The sequence below is a fragment of the Condylura cristata genome, unplaced genomic scaffold (assembly GCF_000260355.1).
Source record: "Condylura cristata isolate star-nosed mole 26May11 unplaced genomic scaffold, ConCri1.0 scaffold00016, whole genome shotgun sequence".
Lineage (NCBI taxonomy): Eukaryota > Metazoa > Chordata > Mammalia > Eulipotyphla > Talpidae > Condylura > Condylura cristata.
Window position 1 is genome coordinate 38,234,863 of NW_004567117.1, and position 21,552 is coordinate 38,256,414.

At 47.2% G+C, this 21,552-nt stretch overlaps 1 protein-coding gene across 1 annotated transcript; it reads left to right on the plus strand.

Annotated features, from left to right (window-relative positions):
- The first annotated feature begins 3,444 nt into the window (after positions 1 to 3,444).
- GRP (gastrin-releasing peptide) lies at positions 3,445 to 10,785 on the plus strand. The gene is made up of 3 exons (XM_012725792.1): positions 3,445 to 3,481; positions 5,313 to 5,536; positions 10,440 to 10,785. Exons 1-3 carry the CDS (start codon positions 3,445 to 3,447, stop codon positions 10,470 to 10,472), a joined length of 294 nt encoding a protein of 97 aa, XP_012581246.1. The 3' UTR covers positions 10,473 to 10,785.
- The last annotated feature ends 10,767 nt before the right edge of the window (positions 10,786 to 21,552 follow it).

Consider the following 21,552-nt stretch of genomic DNA (forward strand, 5'->3'; position numbering starts at 1 on the left):
TCTCTCCGGACCCCGCGCGCTCCTGCGGTCGGACTTCGGGGCTGGGTGGGCGCCCACACCCGCGCGCAGACACCAGTCCGACTCTCCTGAAACTCCACCCTGCCCCACCCCGGCGGCCGCCGCCCCCTCCGCCTTTCCGCGCTCTCTTCACTCTTGCCCCGGGCACCCGAGCCAGCGCGCCGCCCTCGGACACCCGCGGCCTCCGCTGGAGCGTCGCCGCCTACCCCACCGCTCGACGTCTCCCGGCGCCCCTAATGTCAGCCCCGAGCGGCGCGGCTCTCTCCCAGAACAACTTTCGGGAGCCGGGGTGGGTCCCCAGGGCGTCTCGCAGCCCGGCGGCCACGGCCCCGAGCCCTGGAGACCAGGCTGCATCTTTGCGCCCCGGAACGCCACAGGTGGGGGAGCCAGGGCCGGCTCCCCCTCTCGGGTCCGCGCAGCGCGGGCGAGCTCTGCCTCTGCGTGGCTCACCTGAAGCCTCTCAGTCCTCCTCTGGCCTTGGCAGCGAATTTTCGGCCCTCTGCCCTCAGCCCAAGCGCCTCGCTTCCCAGCAGCTGGACGCTCCGGGAATGTCGCCTGCTCCCCAAGGCGTGCCGGCGCTCCGGGTCCCGAGTCCGCGCTCTTTCTCGGCCTCGCTACACCCGCGACCTCGCCCTGTCCCCTCGGCCAGCACGCCCCGCTTCCCAGGCTGGGGCTCGGAGATGCGGAGGTCGGGGCTCAGGAATCGAACGCGCGCTGGTCGGGCAACGCCGGGTCCCGGAAGTCCCAGCGCGGCCACAGCTTTCCCGCAATTAGGAGGCGGCTGGCCGCCCGGCAGCCTCGCGCTCCCCAGCGTCCCCGGGAGCTCCCCGCTCTGCAGGCTCAGCCACCCGCAAATGCAAAGCGCCCAACTTCCTCCGCGTCCAACCCTCCCGCTCTATTCAACCGCAGCAACCCCCAGCGCTTTCTGGAAGCTGATCGATCTATAAAGAAGAGATGTGTGTGTGTGTGTGTGTGTGTGTGTGTTTCCTTAGAAGTGAGGGATTGTGTTGAGAAGAGACTAGTAAATTCAAATATGCATCCGATTCACAGGTTCTCCGTCTTCAGGTGAGGAAGGATTTAGGGCTAGGTCACAGTCATGAATCTCCACATCTTCAGCTCAGTGTGTTTGTTGTGCTTGTCAGAGTCCAGGGTTCAGGGGTGCCACAGTGTTTGCCAGGTGTTGGCAGCACCAGGGATGGAAGTACTTGTGATCTCTGAGAAGGCGGGACCCGGCAGAGAGGAGAGGTTTGATGGTGAAGATGAAACAGCCTCCCTCCACCCCCCTCCCCTTACTTCAAAAGAGAAACCAAGAGTGGGTGCCTCATAGGGCTTCTGGGAGCTGGAGCAAGTGGCCTTTGTCCACTCCAGCCACCAGCCAGTGAGCTGGGAGGGTGCAATGCGACTCCAGGTCTCCAGTCTTTTATCTCTGGCCCATTTTTGTACTCAAAAGCTTTAGTACAAATCCGGTTGCTGGGAGGCGGAGGGTGGGGGGCGAAGGGGACACACAGGAGAAGCAGCTGGGAGCTTTCTGATGCAAGCCAGCCCCACCTGTTGTGTGCCGTGCCCGGCACCTGTGCCCTGAGGTATTTGGGGTACCGTGTTCGGGTGTTCTTCACCCCAGAATACAGTGGTGGGCAGCAGCTTCAAATGGCTCATTCCCCACTTGCTCTCAACCACACCGGTGTTCCTTTTCCTCCCTTGGCTGGCGGGCAGTTGATGAAGAAAGGGACAAGGAGGTGACTTGGAATACTACACTGGCTTTAAGGGAACGGCTTAGTGGAGAGAAAGCGTGCTTCGGTCATGCCCTCCTTTGGGACATGCACCTTTGCTAGCTTGAAGTGTAGTATCACTTTTTTTTTTTCAATTTTAAAAGATTTATTTATGCATACAGAACCTGGGTACAGGCTAGAGGTGCAGGGGCGGTGAGAGACTTCACCAGAGACAGAGTGGGGAGCAGAGCAGGCAGATCAATGAAGTACACTGCTGAGGGGAGCAGCAGGCGGGTCAGGAGGGGGCTGACGCGCCATGTGGGTCACCTCCGGGGTGGGGATCAAACTCGCACTGAAGTGGCTGCAGCCAGCTTGCAGTGCTGGGCCCTAGCCCCTTGCGCCACCAGGGAGGGCCGGGTATCAGATTTTAAATTGCGTTTTCCCCTAGTGGAAGTAAATGGCTCTCCTCCCAATTCCGGAAGACAGACAGTCTAGTTTTAACTCGATCAAACTGAAACTACCCATTGGTGTCCATGAGGAAGCAGTCAGCACAAATTTCCAGGTGTGTTAAGTGGTTTCTCCTACTGAAAGAAGCTGGTGCAAATGCTTTGTTTGCGTCATGAAACTACGTCAACGCCTATCACACGCCTAAGAAATGCGGTGCGGAGAGGACCTGCCGGTGAACTCCGGACCAGCCAGTGCTCAGGTCAGCAAGGGCTTCTGTTTCATGCTTCTTCAGAAACTGAAGCGTAGTTGAAGCCTGACTCCAGAAAAACTAGTTCTTAGAAGTACACACCACTTATGTCTTAATGGATCTTTTCCTAAGTTACAGTAATTTTCAAGTTTTGAGTGGAAGGAAATGCATTTCTACTTCAAAACTGCCAGTTTTAGTGGGATTGAAGTTGTTAGAAAGGACAAAAGCTTTCTTCCCTCTGGGCAAGGTTTTTAAGTGCCTGCTTTTGTCTATGCTGAGCTCTCCATGGTTAGAATATGGCCACATAATGAGTGGCGATGGGAGAAGAGGTGCAAGTGGGCATAGTAGCCTTGTTACCATGGAGATGAATGTTGGTTGACAGTAGCCAACTGCAAAGTGCAATAGGACTTAGGGGAATTGCGCTTCTCTGGGAAGCCAATGGCAGCCCACTTTTCTTACTTCCAGTCTGTAGATCTGGGGATGGGCATCTGAACAACCCTCCCACCCCACCCAATAGGCAAACACTGACATCAGTACACTGCATTAACATAAAGACCCGTGTTTAATCATAAAGGACTCCTTTACCGTCCCACCTCGGAACAAAATCACAAAAGTATTCAGAAATGGTAAAAATGAAATTATTTACAAAAAAACATCCTCATTGCCACCCCCCTCCACCCATTTCTTTGGCAACAACCCCTTGCTCATTTCCAGCATCTGAACCAGATGATGACTTATTAGGGAGGGCAAAAGTGACCGAGGTCATTCATGCATTGGGAGCATCGATTCTAATCCTGCTTTTCCATCATCATGATTCAATTTCCTCCTTATAAATATAGCCAAATGCTTCATGTCTTCCCCGGAAGCTGTGCAACCTAATCAGTCTTATGGCTAAATGCAAGGTTATTTAGTGGATATCCGGGCACCAAGTTGACCTGGCAGATAAGTGGGGAGCCCTTCACTCAGGATTCAAACCTCGGTTGGGACAGTGGCCTCAATAGGGTCTTGGCAGTGTGAAGCATCATGTTGGAAGTGACTTACAAGTGTTCACGGCAAGGCGGTAAGATGTCATTTTCATGCTTCCCAATACTCACAGAACTCATTTTTCTGAGTCACATAATGAGTCATGATATACTGATACATGATCTATCTTTATTTATGTAGATATTAGAGAGACTTTTATAGTCTTTACTGCTCCTTACTGGCAGGACCAGAATGATTTCTGGCTACCCTGTAGTCTTCGGATGATCAGACTCGTCAAAACAGTGTAACATTGTAGAGTCTTGACTGTGCGCTGATGTTAATCCTAGAATCTTTGCTCACATGTCTGTGACCTTTGGCAAATCTCATTTTCATCAAGCTGGTTAGGGTGCAGATCAAATGAAATAACCCACAACTAAACAACCTGCACACTATACCCTACAATACACATCCAGTAGTAAAGTCACAGGCAACAGAGCCACAGGGAAGTGGCCATTTTAAGTGACAAAGGCCTATCAACTGTAACTCCCACATCACTTGTACAAGGATTTAACATTTGACTTCATTACTTGTAATATCAGTCAACAGTGGCATCACTGTTGACTCTCGCCCGGTGAACTTTATACCCATAGCACCACACTTCTATTTATGTTAGAAACATGAACGTGCTATAAGACCCATGGCAGAGTTGGGAGAAATGAGCTAACAAAAATAAACACTATCATGTGAATAGGCTGGTGCCCAGCTGTGAATGTGAACCTTGTGTTCTTTTTTTTTTTTTTAAAGATTTATTTATTTATTCATACAGAACTGGGGTACAGGCCAGAGATGCGGAGGGTGAGAGGATTCACCAGAGACAGAGTGGGGAGCAGAACAGGCAGATCGACGAAGTACACTGCTGAGGGGAGCAGCGGGCGGGTCAGGAGAGGTCTGCCACGCCGTGTGGTCACCTCCGGGGCAGGCGGGAATCGAACTCATGCGGAAGCGGCTTTAGATTCTCAGTGCTGTGCTCTAACCCGCTGCGCCACCAGGGAGGGCCCGAACCTTGTGTTCTTGTGCCAGGGCAATGCCCACTTAAACACATGAATGTCCTTGGTTTTAGCCAAGGCATTCTGCACCGCAGATTTTGCTTACAGGTAGCAGGTATGACAGGTGGCCACCTCTGGAGCCACGTAGAGACTTCCCCTGGTGGTTTTCAATATCTAAGAGACTGCTCTACACCCATGTGGCTGAGAAATGTTGGTCAGAACTTGTTTGCAACTATATGCTTAACAGGCTGTAATTTCTAGGTGGCATTTCTCTGACTCAATCACAACTAAAACTCTGAGAAAGGTTAAATAAAATTTTCCTTTGATATATTTGTATTACCTTAAGAGGAAAGTAATCCTTATTTTTTTTTAAAACACAAAGAAAAGCATCATCCCTTTGATGTTGGTAGCAATTCACAATTGACTGGGGAGGTTAATTTCACCATTCAGTTGGGAATAGAATTCTGTGCACACAGAATTGGTGACAGGATTTTTGATAAGAAAGATTCGTTCAATTTCACCTAGTCTAACCTATTCATTTTATAGTTGATAGAAGTGAAGACTGGAGATGCTAAATGACTTGGCAGAGGTCACCTGGCTAGTTAATTGAGTCGTTGGAACGAAACCCTGGTCACATAGCTAGTTAACTGAAATGCTGCCACACCTGAGTCGCAATTTCAATTTCCTCCAACACACTGCCCATTTTGGCCAGGGGGTAAAATGTGACAGTATGTATGAACTAGCTTCTAATAATAAAATGCTAAGTGTTCTGCATTTAAGAGCAAATAGTACACACATCATTGGTGTCCTTTTTCATTTCTCATTCATTCCCCTGGTTTACGTCAGAGATGTTCTGTTTTCTTTCTTCTTTTTTTATTATAGGCCATTTAATGGGGAAAAAGAGCACTGGAGAATCCCCATACCTTTATGAGGGAGGAAATCTGAAGCAGCAACCACTTGAGTCCGTAAGCTGGGAAGAAGCCACAAGAAACTTGCTCCACTTCTTGGAAGCCAAGGGAACCAGAAGCCATCAGTCTCCTCACTGGGAGCCGCTGGGCAGTGACCAGCCTACTTGGGATTCAGAGGATAACAGGACCTTTAAAGAGGTAGGTTCAGAACACAAAGGTATAAAAATAGTCTGGGGGTGTGGGGGAGGGGAGGTGTTTGGGAGTCTTGGAGTGGGGAGAAATTTGAGCAGAAAGTAAAATTGCCTCACATGCGAGCCTTCATCCTGCTACTGTGGGCTGACACTCACACAGTCAGAAAATGACTAGATGGTTTCCATGCTGCCCTTTCTTTGGGCAAAAAATATTATTCTTCTTAGCACGCCAAAAGGTTGTTGGTTCCAAACTCCACTCTAAAAATGTTTAGGAATTGTCTTAGCAATTGTGCATTGATTTTTAAAACCTACCAGCATATGCTGATAGTGAGATAGATTATTCAAGACAATCTTGTGAGTCTACAGATGTTTCTTTCGGATGGACACTAGAGAATGACCTACTCAGGTGTTTTCTGAGGAGAGAACTCTTGTTTGCCAGTTTGCATGCAAAGCGTACTTCTTAGAGCTTGTTCCAAGATTCCCTAGTTCAGCTCTCATTCCAATATTTTAAAACTTGGCAAACACACAAAGTCGACTGGTTCTTGCCTGTGGATAATCCTGTGGAGGACAGGGAAGAGTCATACCAAATAGCATCATCTGCTACAGGAAGGAGAGGATAAACCCTAGAAGAAGTAACCTTAGAAGAAGCAATCAAGGGAGCTGAAACAACGTGAGTCTCATCAACTTTTACTACCATGAAATTTATGAAAAAAGGCAAAAGAATAATCAGGGCACTGTCATCACAATAACCAGGTTTACTGAGTCTACTGTAAATACTCGGGGAAGCGGTTTACCTTCATCTTCTCAGTTAATGCTCATAGCTGTCTTAAGAGGAAGATTCTGTCCATTTCAGAGGTGAGGGAGCAGAGGGGAACCAGGGCAGGACCCTGCGACTTCTCTCTTGGACAGCCCCCTGCTGTTGGAGACTTGGGCTGGGGGAGGGGCAGCCTCACTGATCTGAGATATGAAGGATGCGTGAGAGTAGCAGGTCCTGCTTCTGGCTGTATCTGGTAGCGAATCCAGTGCTTTCCGCTCACAGAGCGGGGGCTCCTGCCTTCACTCTCTCATGGCGGTTCCTTGGTTGAGGACCTAGCTCACCGGGTGCCCCATGCTTGGGGGGGGGGGCTTTCCCTCACTGCCCTTTGGTCTTCAGCACCTTCTCTGTGCTAAGTGCAGATTTAAGGTTCATGTTGTCAAGCAGGAGCATAAGGGACCAGGGGGCTGAAATAATAATGAACAACTATATTTCCAGGGTGGAGTGGGGAATGGGATCAAAAATGGGGGGAGTGCACTGGAGTATGGTGATGGCACATGGATGAGTGGGTGATGAAAAGCCCACGGGGATGACAACTAGATGGAAAAAGGCACAAAATGATGTAAAAATAAACTTCTATATTATTTAAAAAAACAGACAAACAGAAAAGTTCATGTTATAGTCAGCATCCTAGAATCTGGTAATCTTTATTCAGAAAAGGAAATCTTGGTTAAGGAAACCAGTTCAGAAGTAAGTACGGACTTTGTACAAAGCCCAGACAGCGTCTCTTCTCCACACCTGTATCGCAGGTGGTGTGTGACCAGCCCCCTTCTTTGTGGGTGGATGACACGGCCCTGAGGGATCTTTGCGTGCCAGATTAACTTCTCAGCCACTGGCCTGCCAGGTCCTTTCTTGGCTAAGCACTTTGCTGGGTTTCCGTGTGCAAGAGCAGAGCCTTCCCACTGAAAAAGAATGGTCTCTACCGCACACCCTCCAAAATGACTTAACAAACATCAAAATGCACTTACCCTCATAACTCATTCATAAACCTCCCCCCACACACACACACACAACCATGTGGTTAATGTACAAAACCTTATTATTAAAAATCTCCACTTGGAACTCCTTTATTCTCCCTAAACTGACTATGGATAATGTTGGTATATTTCTCAAAAATTGAATTCCTTCCTCAAGGATTGAAAATTTCCCAGCATATTCAGGGGAGTATTTTGTAAATGTCTAAGGCAGTTACAAAAGAATTGCTCCTCAAAAGTTTCTGGAAGGCTGTAGGGTGGAACAGCTTCAAAGAGTTGCCTTCAGAAGCATGACCACAGTGTTAACAGTATTCCGTGTCAGCTGAGAAAACTCATCTTTGCAGAATCAGATCTTACTTTTCCTCTAGATCTCCTTATGTGTTTTTCTTCCTTTTACAAGTTTAGAAAGCCAGTCCCACTTTTTTTCTTTTATTTTTAAAAATTTTTTTCATTTTTGCGTGCAGAACTGGGGTACAGGTCAGAGGTGCATGGAGAGTAGGGGGTGAGAGGAATCACCAGACACAGAGTGGGGAGCACAATAGGCAGATTGATTGAAATACACTGCTGAGGGGAGCAGCGGGAGAGTCAGGAGAGGTCTGCTGTGCCATGTGGGTCACCTCCCTGGCAGGGGATTGAACTTGCACTGCAGTGGCTGCAGATAGCTTCATAGTGCTGTGCTTTAACCAGTTGAGCCACCAGGGAGGGCCCAAGCCCATCCTATGTCATTCCTTCTCAAGCTAATTAACGATTACACACACCAGCCTCATTCTTTTGAATATATTTCCCAGTCATATGCAAAGTCAGTATTAGACTCACCTTTGCATAGACGTGCAAAATCAATCACCCCTCGTGCTTTGGAAATTCTGCCTCAAACTGAAAACATCTTACAGTTCTCTTATTCAAGGTGTACCAGAAGAGTTATTAGAAATCCAGATCTGTCGGAGTGCTAAAAAGATATTTAATAACTTAGCTGAGCTTTGCTAGAATTAGCAGCAGGAATTGTCAGTGGCTGAGGACTTTTCTTAAAATTAAAAACGATCCCATCTTCTCTCCTATCCCATTTTAGTAATAAAACATCAAGTCCTGTTGCCAACCGCCCACAGCTGTAGTTAGAAACTCAGCTTCTTCCTCCATTTTAATGACAAAGATGTTTTCTTAATCCAGGAAAGAAAGGTGTGCATGTGCCATGAACCAAGACTGTTTCATCACGGCAAACAAGGTCCAGAACTTTATTAGCAATTATGGCCAGTAATTTTCAAGTCTAATCTTTCTTTGAACTGGAGCCTTCTCACCCAAAACAAACAAACAAACAAACAAACAAAAAAAACAGGTGGACCTTGGGTCCCCGGTTTCTGTAGCACGAGCCACGTTTCAGTCAGCCCTGGGGCCTAAACCATGATCTTGAATGTCACCATAGTCTTGAGTATCAGGGGAGGTTGATGCTGGCCTTTGGGTGACATGTGAGATTTGGACCGGGTCCTGTTTCTTCTATTCTTTACATCCACAGGTTATTTTCCCTCCACTTATTGGGTGGACCTGAGAGAGACATCTGGGACTCTCACCATAGCGGGTGTTATGGAAAGAAGTGTGCAAACTTGTTTTCCTTTCTAAGGGACTATCCCATCAGAGAACAGCAAGATTTTGGCTCTTAATATTTTATTTTATTTATTTATTTTTGCAATATCAGCACTGACTCCTCAGGACTGAAATAGTTTCTAAGTCGCTTTGTATAAAACCTGGTGGGAAGTGAGTAGTGGCCTGCACAATTTTTTATTTATTTATTTTATAACAGTTTATTTTTACATCATTTTGTACATTTTTTTTTCCATCTCAATTGTAATCCCGGCGGGTTTCCCATCACCAGCTCTTAATATTTTAAATGTTCTGAAGGAAGCTTCAAATATAGAAAAAGTTGTACAGTTTCTAGAATGAAGCAGGTGCAGCTTCAAATACAGCTTCTCCCCACCCCATCAAGGCCCCTTTCTTGCTTCCTGGTCCTTAACCTTCGTGAGATCACACTCTTCTTTCCCTTGTAGCTGTATTTTGACTCAAACTGCTCAGATTCACATTTTGAGCCATTAGGGCACGTGGATGGCTCTTTCCTTGCATTCTCACTGTGCCCTGCACGACCAGCAGCTGTGGCTTTCCTGTAGGGTGGAGAGCAGTGTCCTTGCACAGACTGGTGACATCCTGCAAGAAGCCAAAGCTAATAGGTCTGTGTGGGACTTCAACACCCCCACCCACCACCCACTCTGGCCTCATTAGCACCTGGTCAAAACAGTTGAGACACAGAGCAGGTAATAACCAGTCTGAGAATATCAGTAATTCCTTTATTAAAAACAAATGGCTGGCCTGGACATTGGAGACTCTGAATTGCCAGAGAATCTTGGAAAGTGTAATAAGCTCTGGTCTGGATGAAAAGTGTTTTCTCATCTCTGCCGGTAAAGGGTGCTATAAAAGAGAACAAAGAAGAATTTTTAAATGATCACTGCTTATTCTTCCTTCTTCTTTCATTTGAACAGAAGCCGTGACAAGCAAGCCACAAATCACTTTAGAATGGGCAGAAACCCAACTTAACCCCTCTTCCCAAGTTGACTACATTGCTACTCACTGTCATGGGCTTCTAGTGTGTAATTGTGTAACTCATAAACAAGCCTTGATGTGTGTACTGAGACACAGCCAAAGCAGGAAACTGTAAGAATTAAAATCCTCACTCCCCATGCCTCGCTGCCATTTTAGGAACAAATTCTTGGGGATAATACATTTCCTTTTCAATACAGATCCAGACCTACCTCAGGGGTCACGTCAGGGTATACATCAAGCTAAAGTAACAAAAAGGCCCCAAAATGATGTGGGGTCAAAAAGAAATTGAGGGAGTTTGTTTCCCTCTGAAAGGACAGCAGTGGTTCTCAAATCATCATATGCTCAGAATCGTCAGGAAAATGTATGAAAATCCAGATTGCTGTGTCCTGCCTCAGAGGCCTGGAGATGTGGGAAGTTGCTTTTCCAAGAGGCGCTCAAGTGAGGCTTTGTTGGGGTTGGGAGCTGGATCCTACTTAAAACTTGAGCATCATTAAACTTGACTCTTTCTGACCCTTTTGCAATTGTGGACTCTCCTCCAGGTTCTCCATATGAAGCAAGGAAGCCCCAGTTGAACTGACAATGGCAGCCTCTCTCAAAGAAGCAAAATAAAACCCCTCAGAGACAGCATTCTGCAGGCATTGACTGCACTGGACCACCACCGAGATTTCCTTTGTGCAAAACACTTATCTATTCTTGTATCTTTCAACCTTGACTAAATTTATGATTTTCAGGCAACGTCTTCTGGTTCGAACTTGTTTGCAGTGAACTCTTGTCCCCAAAGTCTTCCAGATCAATGCTCTTTACAGTTAGGCTATTTGTCAATTAGATTTCTATTCCTGCACTGTGACCAATCACAATAAAAGCTTCAATGCATTGCCCAAAGGGCAAGAAGTTCTGTTATTTCGATGCCAGATGGGAGGACAAGTAGCAGAGGGTAGCAAACAGCGTCATGTCCCTTGTGCTCCTTAAAGAAGCAGGCTGAAGTCTTAGCTGTCCCTTCCAGAGGCCACTTACCGAATCCTGAAGCTTAGAGCTTTTCTAGAGGCTGCACTCCCTTATCATCACCGCAGGTGAGCTAGGCTGACAGCAGAGGCTGGTCTTAGTTGTCACTTTATAATTCCCATTTCTGCAGACTTTACCTTGACCAGGTATTTTGCCGAGACTGTTGACCGCCTCATGACTATTTTATAAGCTGAGAATGCTCATTCTCATTTAATAGATAAGGAGACAGAAGGCTAGAGGAGGCTGATGACCTGGCCGAGGTCACATGGTAGATGGACGTGGGGTTCAAACATCAAGTCACCAGATTAATGGAAGCATTTCCTCATTTTAATCTCCCTTTCAGTACATTGAAGACAAGCAATTAGCACTATTTCTTCAAAATGTCATCTGAGAGAAGTCTGAGAGAAGTAGTCTCCATCACAAGATTTCATCACGCACAGGGAGGAGAGGACTTCAAGAGATTCCCTTTCCACATTCAGAGAGCATGCTCTTGCAATTCGTAACACTCAGCAATTCCAATTTTATGATGACATTCACACACTGACAGATTTTAAAATTTCTTGCCAGATGTTTAGATTTCCTTCATTTACGGAAATCACATTTGTACAGTACCGAGATTTATCTTGCTTTTGTTCTGTCAAAGAACTATATAAGATGTCATACACTCCTTTTAATTTCTTTTAAAGCCCTGTGAACTCACACCAGGCCAAGGGGAAGTGAGATGTGCTTTTTGTCTTAACATCTTCTCTTCATGGGAACCCTCAGGCCTCTTTCCAAGAACTTGATGCTAAGCTCCAATAGGTCGCTCAAAGATGAAAACATCCTTGTGGACCCTGGGAAATTGCTCTATGGTGACACTCTAGGCAGTGAGAAAAAGTCAGTGCTTCTACAGTAACCCCACCTAGGCTGTCGATTGCTTGCTAGTCCTGAGAGTAAATGCGATCCTGTGTTTCAGCTGCAATAGTCTGAATAGTTCATGCAAATCTCCTGACTCAGGAGGGCTCCTTGGTACCCAGATCAAGATTAGTATTCCTCTATTTAAGAGAGATGCTTTTCCCTATAAGGAGCACTTTCTTAAGCTTGTTTGCAAGGGGAATCCATCACCTGTCTGTGTGCATTTAGAGGGTCAGGTAAGTTTTAGCTGAAAGGATCTACCGTGGGTAATTTATATAAACAAGCACAGCAGGTAGGAAGGCCAGAGAAATGAGCTCAAGGTCGACCCTGCAGGCTCAGTGCTCAAAGCAGGGTCTCAGATTGGTTTGATAAGATGGTTCCCACCTTCTCTGCTACCTCCAGGCATTCTGCACAGTTGCCTAAATTGGCACTTTCTTCCAATGCCTCCACCACTACTATGCTCTTGCAACAGTGTGTTCCCTTCCCCCTCCCTTTGAAATCAGTTTTGAATGTTGTCTGATTGGTGAAATCTGGATCACATGTCTAACTTGTTGCAAGGAGAGCTGGGAAAGATTCTACAAGGCAACAATGGGATTAAAATTGTAGGGTCCAATCACAAGGAAAATAGGTTGTTTAAAACAGACGGTCAGTTACAGATAAGGGTGCCCTTGTTCCCTTTTACTTGAAACAGAATCCTTTGGATTGCTGCTCATTCCTACTCTAGAGAAGAGTTATTGCCCTGCTGAGGATTTGGGGAAAGAAGAGCCTGATAGCTGTCTGCTACAGCACACAGGTGAAGATGTGTGCTCAGCATGAAGATGCTTTAATAGGTGGCATTACCCAGAGGCCCTTGCACCGAAGCAGGCTAATCAGGAATCCAAATGGGAAGAAAGCAGTCATTGCCTTCAAATTTTTAAGTGCTACAGGGTGGACTGCTCTGGGAAATATGGCAGTGTTCACTTACAACTGAAGGTTCAGTAACACATTAAACGGGCATTCAAGGAGTGAAGTATGATATCTGGCCTCACCTTGCCCACCTTTCAGGCCTACTGGGGTTGTTTGATCATGGTAGAGCATATTAACCCAGCTTGGATGTCAAGGGAATAATCTCAGTAAAATGTGGAATTGGTGTTATTTATTTCCTCAATCACAGCCTGCTTTAATCAGAAATGGAATTAGCCCTGAGAGGGAAACCTACAACGACCAACTATTGCCAGTTACCAACAGAAGGAGCAAAGCATCCCATGGACTGAAGTCTCCACACGGCCCTTTTGGGGCTCGGGTCTTCTAGTTAATCACCTCCTTAAGTAGACCCAGAAGAAACAATAAATATGCCCCTCGTGAGTCCAGATTTTCCTTCCACTGTACAGTGGGCCCTTGAACAGCATGATTTTGAATTCCTTAGGTACACACATGCATGCACACACATATATATATACATGCATGGACACATATACATGTACACACCTATATGGATAGGTGTGTGTATTCTATATGTTGCAGATTATATACATATATAATGTATATGAACCAGCATACAAATGTGTACATATTAATGTAGCTATAAACATAGCATTAGTTAGGTTACCATTCAATATATTACAGAACTATAAAGGCATCTTCTCTTCCTTATGATTTTCTTCATAACATTTTCTTCCCTCTAGCCTACTTTAGGAATACAGTACATAACACACATGAGAAGTATCAGTTAAGTATTATGTGTGAGGATCAACAACAGGCCACTAGTAATGTTTGAAGTTATACCTGGATTTTCAGCTGTTAGGATCAGTACCCCTACGGCCCATCCAAGCTGTTGAGGGCCACCTGTACCAGGCTCACACACCTTCTACAACACACAACCTTGCCTGACAAGACGTGGATCCATCCATGGACTGAGAGCCTTGAGGAGAGAACCAGTTGCTTTTGGTCCCATTGTGACACCAGAATCCTGACGGGTCCCTGCCCCCCAGGGTCCTGCCCCCCTTCTCCACCTGTGACTCTCCCAGGTCAGTTCCCGGGGTTCCTGGGCGCAATGGGTGCCACTTTCCCATGCTTCTGCAGGGCCCAAAACACAATTCTGACCTGTGGAGTGCTTTTTCGTTCTTGAGTCTTGTCATCAAATTACCTTGGCGCCTTCTCCATTGTGGGCCTACCTGGGGATATAAATGGGAGAAAATGATTGTGGGGAGAAGGAGGGGTGAGCACAAAGAAACTGAGGCTACTTGCGTTCAGTCAAAGCCACATGTCTAAGTAGACAATGCAGAAGAACCCCAAAAAGTGCATCTCTTTCATCCCTACTCTCTCCTTAAAAAGGCCAAGATTTCTGATGAAGACACAGGTCAATTTTTATAGTTACCCGGATGTGTGAATCAGCTGAAGGGAGAGGGTCCAAGTCCTGTTTTCATCTTTTTTTCTTTTAATATTTATTTATTGGCCCTCCCTGGTGGCGCAGAGGGTTAAAGCACAGCATTGAGAAGCTAAAGCCACTTCCGCATGAGTTCGATTCCCGCCTGCCCGGGAGGTGACCCCAGGGCACGGCAGACCTCTCCTGACCCGCCCACTGCTCCCCTCAGCAGTGTACTTCGTCCATCTGCCTGTTCTGCTCCCTGCTCTGTCTCCGGTGAAGCCTCTCACCACCCCCTGAGCCTCTGACCTGTACCCCAGTTCTGTATGTACAAATAAATAAATCTTTAAAAAAATTATTTATGCATATAAGAACTGGGGTACAGGCCAGAGGTGTGTGGGGTGAGAGGATTCACCAGAGACAAAGCAGGGAGCAGAACAGGCAGACTGACTGAAATACACTGCTGAGGGGAGCAGCGGGAGGGACAGGAGAGGTCTGCTGCACCCTGTGGGTCAGCAACCTGGCTGTGGTGGCCATAGCTTCATCCCTACTCCTTGCACCACCAGGGAGGGCCCCTTCATCTTATCTTTAAACTGTTAAAAACAGAGGCTGCAGCTACATGAGAAGAAATGTTGACACAATCAGTTCAATAAAAGCAGGTGGTTCCTTCTTGGTCCTTCCCCCTCCATCTCTTTCATCTATTAGCGGGAATTTTATTCCCTGAGAGCAGGAGCCGGGCATGTGTGGCTTCTTCCTGTACTGTGTCTTCATTTCTAGCATAGGAACAATGAGAGCCATTGTTCCTATGATGCAAGCAAGCTAATACTTATGATCTTTCAGCATTTCTTACCTTTCCCCCAAGAGTGGTATCTGGATGTTTTAGTTCATCTTGTGATGAATATTAAATTTTAAAATTACATTGTGTGCATGATTACTGACTCATTTATATTTATAAAAATCCACATTGCCTCCTAAATTACTTCACTCACGTAGTTTCTATGCGTATTTTTAAATATAAAAATCTACTTGGTTGTTAATTACTTAGTTTGTTATTTCCAAATAAGGGATTTCCCCTACTGACTACATTGGTGTGGGTGGACAACCCAGAACCTTCTCCTTTGGGAACATGGGGCCTTGTCAGTTGTGTCTGTATGTAATGAGGGATTTCACTTGTATACGCATGATGAAATAAAACAAAACCAAAATACCCATGGCTTAAGGAAGATAAGAAGTCATGTCATAAGACTTTGACATGACTTCCCTTTGTGTCGTAAGAAGTCTAGGGACTAGCAGCCTTGGCCAGAGACATGGCTAAAGGATTCAGAGAATAGATCTTTACGATGTCCTCTCATGATGGTCACAAATTCCAGCCACTGCATTCCAACTTCAAGCAGGAAAATACAGGACAACAGGAAAGATGGGGCCCAGCTGTATCATGAAGCAAAGCTTTCTCAGAAACATCACTTTTATCTTTGGACAGAGTTGTGTCACATGACCCATTCCAGAGGCTGAAGAATGGAGTTTATTGCTGGGAGCACAGCTGTCACCTCCCTTCCTGTCCTCCTTCTCAAGCCACATATTGTGCAGACATCCCAGGCCAGGCAGGTTCATTGTCAGTCCTCGCTGACAAAAAGAGAATTTTGGAGGCCTTGGTATCATTTTACAGGCCTTTAATGCTGAATCAGGACACAGTCCAGGGGCCTCCTAGTTGACTCAGTGGTTAAGGCTCAGCACTATCAAGTTATCAGCAGCCACTGCTACACGAGTTGGATCCCTGGCCAGGGAGCTGGCCCACAGGGTGCAGCAGACCTCTCCTGTCTCACCCGCTGCTCCCCTCAGAAGTGTATTTCAGTACATCTGCCTGTTCTGTTTCCCACTCCGTCTCTGGAGACTCTGCTCACCTCCACACTTCTGGCCTACACCCCAATTCTTGTGTGCATAAATTAAAAAAAATAAATCTTTAAAAATAAAAAGTCACAGACCTGCAGGCAGAAAGACAGCAAGTGAGCATGCCAGCCTCGGAGAGAGCTGCCCGTGAACACCAGCACCTGTGAACACCAGCACTGAGAAGCCCTATGACCCTCGCTCCCAGCTCCCCAGCCCAGGTGTCTGCATTTACACATGGGCACACCTGTGCTCTTGGCTGCCAAGTGTTTGTAATCAAAGATGCATGTGCTCCACACCCATGTCCCTCCCCCTGGCATCTGCGGGCAGCAACCCAGGAGGAATGTGTAGGTGCCAGCAGCAGGAAGGTGGGGGAAAGCCCGGCTTAACTCCATTTTCCTTACACCACCTTTCTCTCTAAGGCTAAGTACATATGTTGTATAGACAAAAAATGGTGTCTGCTATGTCAGCTACTACAAGACGGAGTCCTGGGGAAGAACCAAGCTGGAACTTGTGACTGATGCCTGGCATGACAGAGGACTCCCAGACAATAGGCCTCCAGAGTTAACACTAAGTTGCTCTGCCCTGTGCCTCTCCTGAGTGTCGAGTGCCAAACCCCAGACGGCCAGGCAGTGTGCTCTATTCCTGGCCTGGCCTGTCCTTGGTCTTTGCAAACCTGCAATAGTGTCCGGTTTTGTTGACTAGATGAATCTTGGACTTCTAAATGTAAATACAAGATGCAAAGTGCCCAATGAATGGTACACGCGCCCTTCACACACATCAGACCTGTCACGACTGAGACGTGGACACCCATTTACAGTTCACATCCTCTCCGAAGCAGGGGCTGGTGTCTTGGTTCAAAACTGATGGATCCCACCTGGCTAGAAGGCACCAATGAATCATGGACTGGGAGAGGCAGGAAGCTAAGCCAGGTGAAGAGCTCTCAGGAGGGAAGGAGGGTGGAGTGGGTTGGAGATGAGCAGCCAAGAGCCCGCAACCACGCGAGCCTTATTTCCTGGGACCTCACACAGCCTGGTTCTAGCAGGACAGCAATTGCAAAAATTAGTCACTGCTGTTAAGTGTAAGCACTGGGCTCTACTCCATTCTCAGATGTTCATAAAAATCTTCTGAGACTTTTAAGACCATGAGCCCTTACGAACAAGCAATGGTCCTTCTCTCTTACCGGAAGCACTAATGCTGTGATTACACTTGACAGGTGGCCCCTCTCTTTTGTCTGGGCCCCTTATCACCCTTTAGTCCTCTCTTCACCTTGCAAGACAAGTGGCTGTTATTGTCACAACGTAATTGCCCCTCTGACTCCACTGCTGAAATAAACAGAAATGAAAAGGAAAGAGAGCTTCAAATTGTGCTCTCCTCTGCCTGGCCATTACCCAAGATGCCTCAGCTGGAGGCTGCCTAAATGAACAGACTGGGGGTTGAACTTGAATTAAAAAACAAGATGCCCAGACTACATTGAACTTCCTGGGGTTGGAGGGAGAAAAGTGAATCATGGGGGAAACAATTTAACTGAGTAGTTAGGAGCTGGCAATCTGCTGGTTAGATACTCCCCATAGAAGTGTTTGTGCTGGGCCAGTATCTTAAAAATTAGAGTCAGTTGCAGACATTCAAAAGTCAAGGTATTTGACTTACAAATCCAGGTGGTAAACTTTCACAAAATTGTAAGCTCAGCCACTGGACCTGACTTTTTGGAAGTCAATTTGTACCTCGCTCTGCCCTTAGGTCTGGGTTCCCACTCACCACTTTGCCGCAGTCTCCACTAGCCTCTAGTGTACACCCTTGCCAGCTGCTTTTGCTTATCTTACCTGCCTGCCCACTCTGGACATCGCGTTTATGATTGCAGTTAACTACCCTCGATGCTGGGAGTACGCTCATACTTGTGATTCGCTCTAATCGTTCATGCAGTTTAAGGAAGGTGTTTGGCACATATTTGCTCTCCTGGCTGATTTTGAAGATTTAGCCCTTCCCTGACTGGTCACTGGAATAAGGAGGTCTGTTCAAGAGGCAAAATTGCGAGGCAGTGGTCCGTCCCTTTGCGATGTCACAGGAGAACAGGCATCTGCTGAGAAATCTCACAGCATCTGCTAACAAACCAAGGGTCTTCCTAGAATCCTGGATTTTGTGGCTTGGGGCCTTTGAACTGAAACAGAGTGCTCTAGCAGAGCTATCGCTCCGAAGGCCAAGTGGCCAGGAGAGGACAGGCCACTGTGGGCTCTTCACCCCACACACAATTGCCAGACCGCTCAGGCTCTGGGGACAATAATGGGGTTTATTTAACGAAGAAGGAGAGGGTTTCTAAGACCACCAGTGGCCGGCTAGCTCACCCCAGATAGTGCCCGCGAGTCCTAAACCAAGGGCCCCCTTGCCCATCCAATATGGTGGCGTCCTGTGAAGGAGGCCTTGGAACTCAGGGCAGCCAGCAAGCAGGAGGCCAGGATCCAGCTCTCAGCTGGGTGCTGCTGCGGTGAAGGCTCAGGAGCCCCAGCATGGCCTGGGCAGCCCAAGGACCAGCAGCACCAGGAAGCAATACCAGGAGGCTGTGCAGCTGCTGAAGGGCTCTCAGAGGCCACTGTGGCTAACTTGACAGGACCTCAAGTGCACCTGCCCACCCTGGCTGATGTTGTGCCTGGGCGAGCACCCGCCCCAGTAAAGCCACCAGACAAGCCGGCAGAGCACAGCGCACTCTGTCCTGCGAACAGCTGCAGCCCTACCTTGTCTGTAGCAGAAACCGCAAGAAGCCTCAGGCCCGGAAACAAACATGCACCCCACCGCCAGGTCGGGTACATTTCCTGTCCCCCCCCAACCCTGTACAAGGCATGTCAGACCCTATAGACACCCATGCGTGGTCCTAAGAGACAGACTCCAGACTCCAGGTTCCTGTTTGACCTTGCTGCTCCAAGTCTCCTACCTTCCGGCAAACGTAGCGGTCAGCGCGCCCCTCGGTGGGATCACAACAGGCCACCTGGGCCCAGAATGCCTGTCCCTCCACAAAAGTGCTGGGCAGCACTGGCCAGTAGTGCCAGCGACATCAGCAACACCACGCCCGGCAGGTCTGTGTGAGTTGCTGGTCCACACCAACTGCTCTTTGAGCCGCCAGGCCCCCGGCCTGGGGGCGCCTTCCAGGTGACGTCAGAGGCAGGTGTGGCTGATCGGATCTCTGTGGAGCTCTTGGGCCCCTCTGGGAGGATTTGGGCTTCTCTCCCTTCTGTGGAGGCCAGCTGCTGAGGCCTCTCTTCAGGAACAGTCTCCCAGGAACAGAGAGGGTCAGCGCTGCCTCCCACTTCTCGGCCAGCGGGCCTTACATCCTCCTCTAGCTGCACCAACCCCCCTCCCCCCACAAGTCTGACTGGGCCATTTCAATCCTTCAGTTGATTGGACTGTTCCAGGGCAGTGAGCGGGACATCCCTGAAGCCCCAAACCTGCCCACCCTAAATAGGTTCTGCCATCCACGCATCACGACAAAAAAAAATCAGTGTACAATATGGAAAAGACAAAGAATAGAGTTTCTAAATCAAACCCCCGAAGTCACCCATCCCCTCGTGGGTAAAAGAGCATTGCACAAAGCAAGGCCTGAAAACCCGCCACAGCCTAAAGCACCTTCTGAGGGTAACCCACAGGAAAGACACCGCCAGACAAGTCTGGGAGGGAAAGAGCAACATCAAAATTATTGATATGGAAATCATTTTGTTCACATCATATAGCCCACATAAAAGGCTATTCTTTGGGTCTTATTCTAATTCCCCCCACCAAATTTACTCCTAAAATGTAAATATTTCGAGATCGGTGAGGTATTAGAATATTTAAGTCATGAGTGCCTTGGTATTAGATACCAACCGGAGTGGAAAGCCTATAGTATATAATGTGTAATGGTCTAACTAACCTTATTACCTAATTGCACCAACTTGAAGGATATCAGAAAAAGAATCCCATGTGTCAAATATTTTTACTGCCCAGGCATCTAAAACTCTAGCCTTGGGATAAGTCTTTAACTTAACTAAGAACTTCAAGTTGAATGAAGAATTGCCCTACTTCATGGTTCAGCTTAGAAAAAACAAGTATCTCCTCACTACACGCTTAAGAGGCTAAGTCAATCATGTTTTGACGGCTACACAAATTAACCTGATTAATTCTTTCCTACCCTAAATAGTAGGAAACATACTAAAAAACGTGTGAAGAGAAGCTTCTTTGGCCTTCTGCTTCTCTTAGAGTGACTTTCACGATATCAGAATCCCCAAAGCTGAGTTGATTTGACTGAGTGAGAATCTGAGTGCCCCCCCCATAGATACTAGACCCCCCCCCCCCCCCCCAAAGATACTCGACTCTTAACCGACTTGGGAGGACTCAGCAGCAACCTGCCTTTCTCCAGGAGTGGGAGGCTGGGAGACAGTCCTCACAGCAGCCACCAGATGGCAGCCCCCGTCCAGTTACAGAAGCAAGTTGAATCCTGCCTCAAAATTCTGTAGCTGGGAGGGTCGCCGTCTCCTGGTCCTTTTATTTTACATCACGGGAGCTTCAGCCCGAGGCTGCCTTGCCTAAAGTCACAGATCGAGTCCATGGCAGAACTGGGGCTCCTGTGATCTCCCCACGAAGAATCCTGTCATCTCTCTGTGGCAGTGCTCTGATTGTGCTCCTCACTCCCCAATGAAGCAAAATGTCGGGAAAAACAGGAGATGCTGCTGAGCACACACTGGCCTGTGTGTGCTCAGCCTCCATCTCGAGCGTGGTTTAGTCAACCAGAAACAGTCACATTTTCTGAGGGCTTAAGAAGCTACCTCAGTCATGTTTTGACTGCTACACAAGTGGTGCAGAAGAGCAGGAAAGAGGGGGAGAGAAAAAGAAAGGGGGGTTAGCAACACAATGAAACTGGATGGGCTGGGAAATAGGAAGAAAGGACAGGGATGTCAGGGAGAGCTCACTGTGCCTGGGACAGCAGGCGCTGAGGTAACTGCCTTGGAGAGGCTCACTTGGTGAGGGAGAAATATGGTGAAATGATGTTTAGGAAAATTACTCCAATGTGAGACCTGAAATGGGTGGAAACAGCAAGAACTTGTTGGGAAAACTATTTTTTCAAACAGCTGTATACTCTATCATTTGCCCATTTCTATAATTTGAAAGTACACTCTTCCCTAGCTTTTAGTATATTCAAAGATGTGTGAAACCATTCACCCCCTGCCAATTTTAGAACATTTTCCTCACCTCAGAATATCAGACCCTTTATCACCCCTTAATCTAGGCACCATCGCCAGCACTAAGCAACCGTGAGTATGTTTTCTATCTTTGCAGATTTCCCTATTCTGGACTTCAATATCATTTTCCTTCTGTATTGTATGGGGTCTTTTGTGACTGACTTCTTTCACTTAATATAATGCTTCCAAAAGCCATGCATGATGTAGCTTGTGGTATCACTTTCCTTATTCTGAATAAGTAAGTAATTCACTTATTCAGCTAAGGCTGAATAATCCATTCTATACCATATTTTATTTAGGAATTTATCTATTGATGGGCATTTG

What these genes read in the sequence shown, in the direction of transcription:
- GRP (XM_012725792.1), top strand. Translation starts at nt 3,445, where the DNA reads ATGTTGGAAGTGACTTACAAGTGTTCACGGCAAGGCG. An exon ending in CAAGTGTTCACGGCAAGGCG is followed by an intron (nt 3,482 to 5,312) that starts GTAAGATGTCAT and finishes TTTTTATTATAG; the next exon opens with GCCATTTAATGGGGAAAAAG. An exon ending in ATAACAGGACCTTTAAAGAG is followed by an intron (nt 5,537 to 10,439) that starts GTAGGTTCAGAA and finishes ACTCTCCTCCAG; the next exon opens with GTTCTCCATATGAAGCAAGG.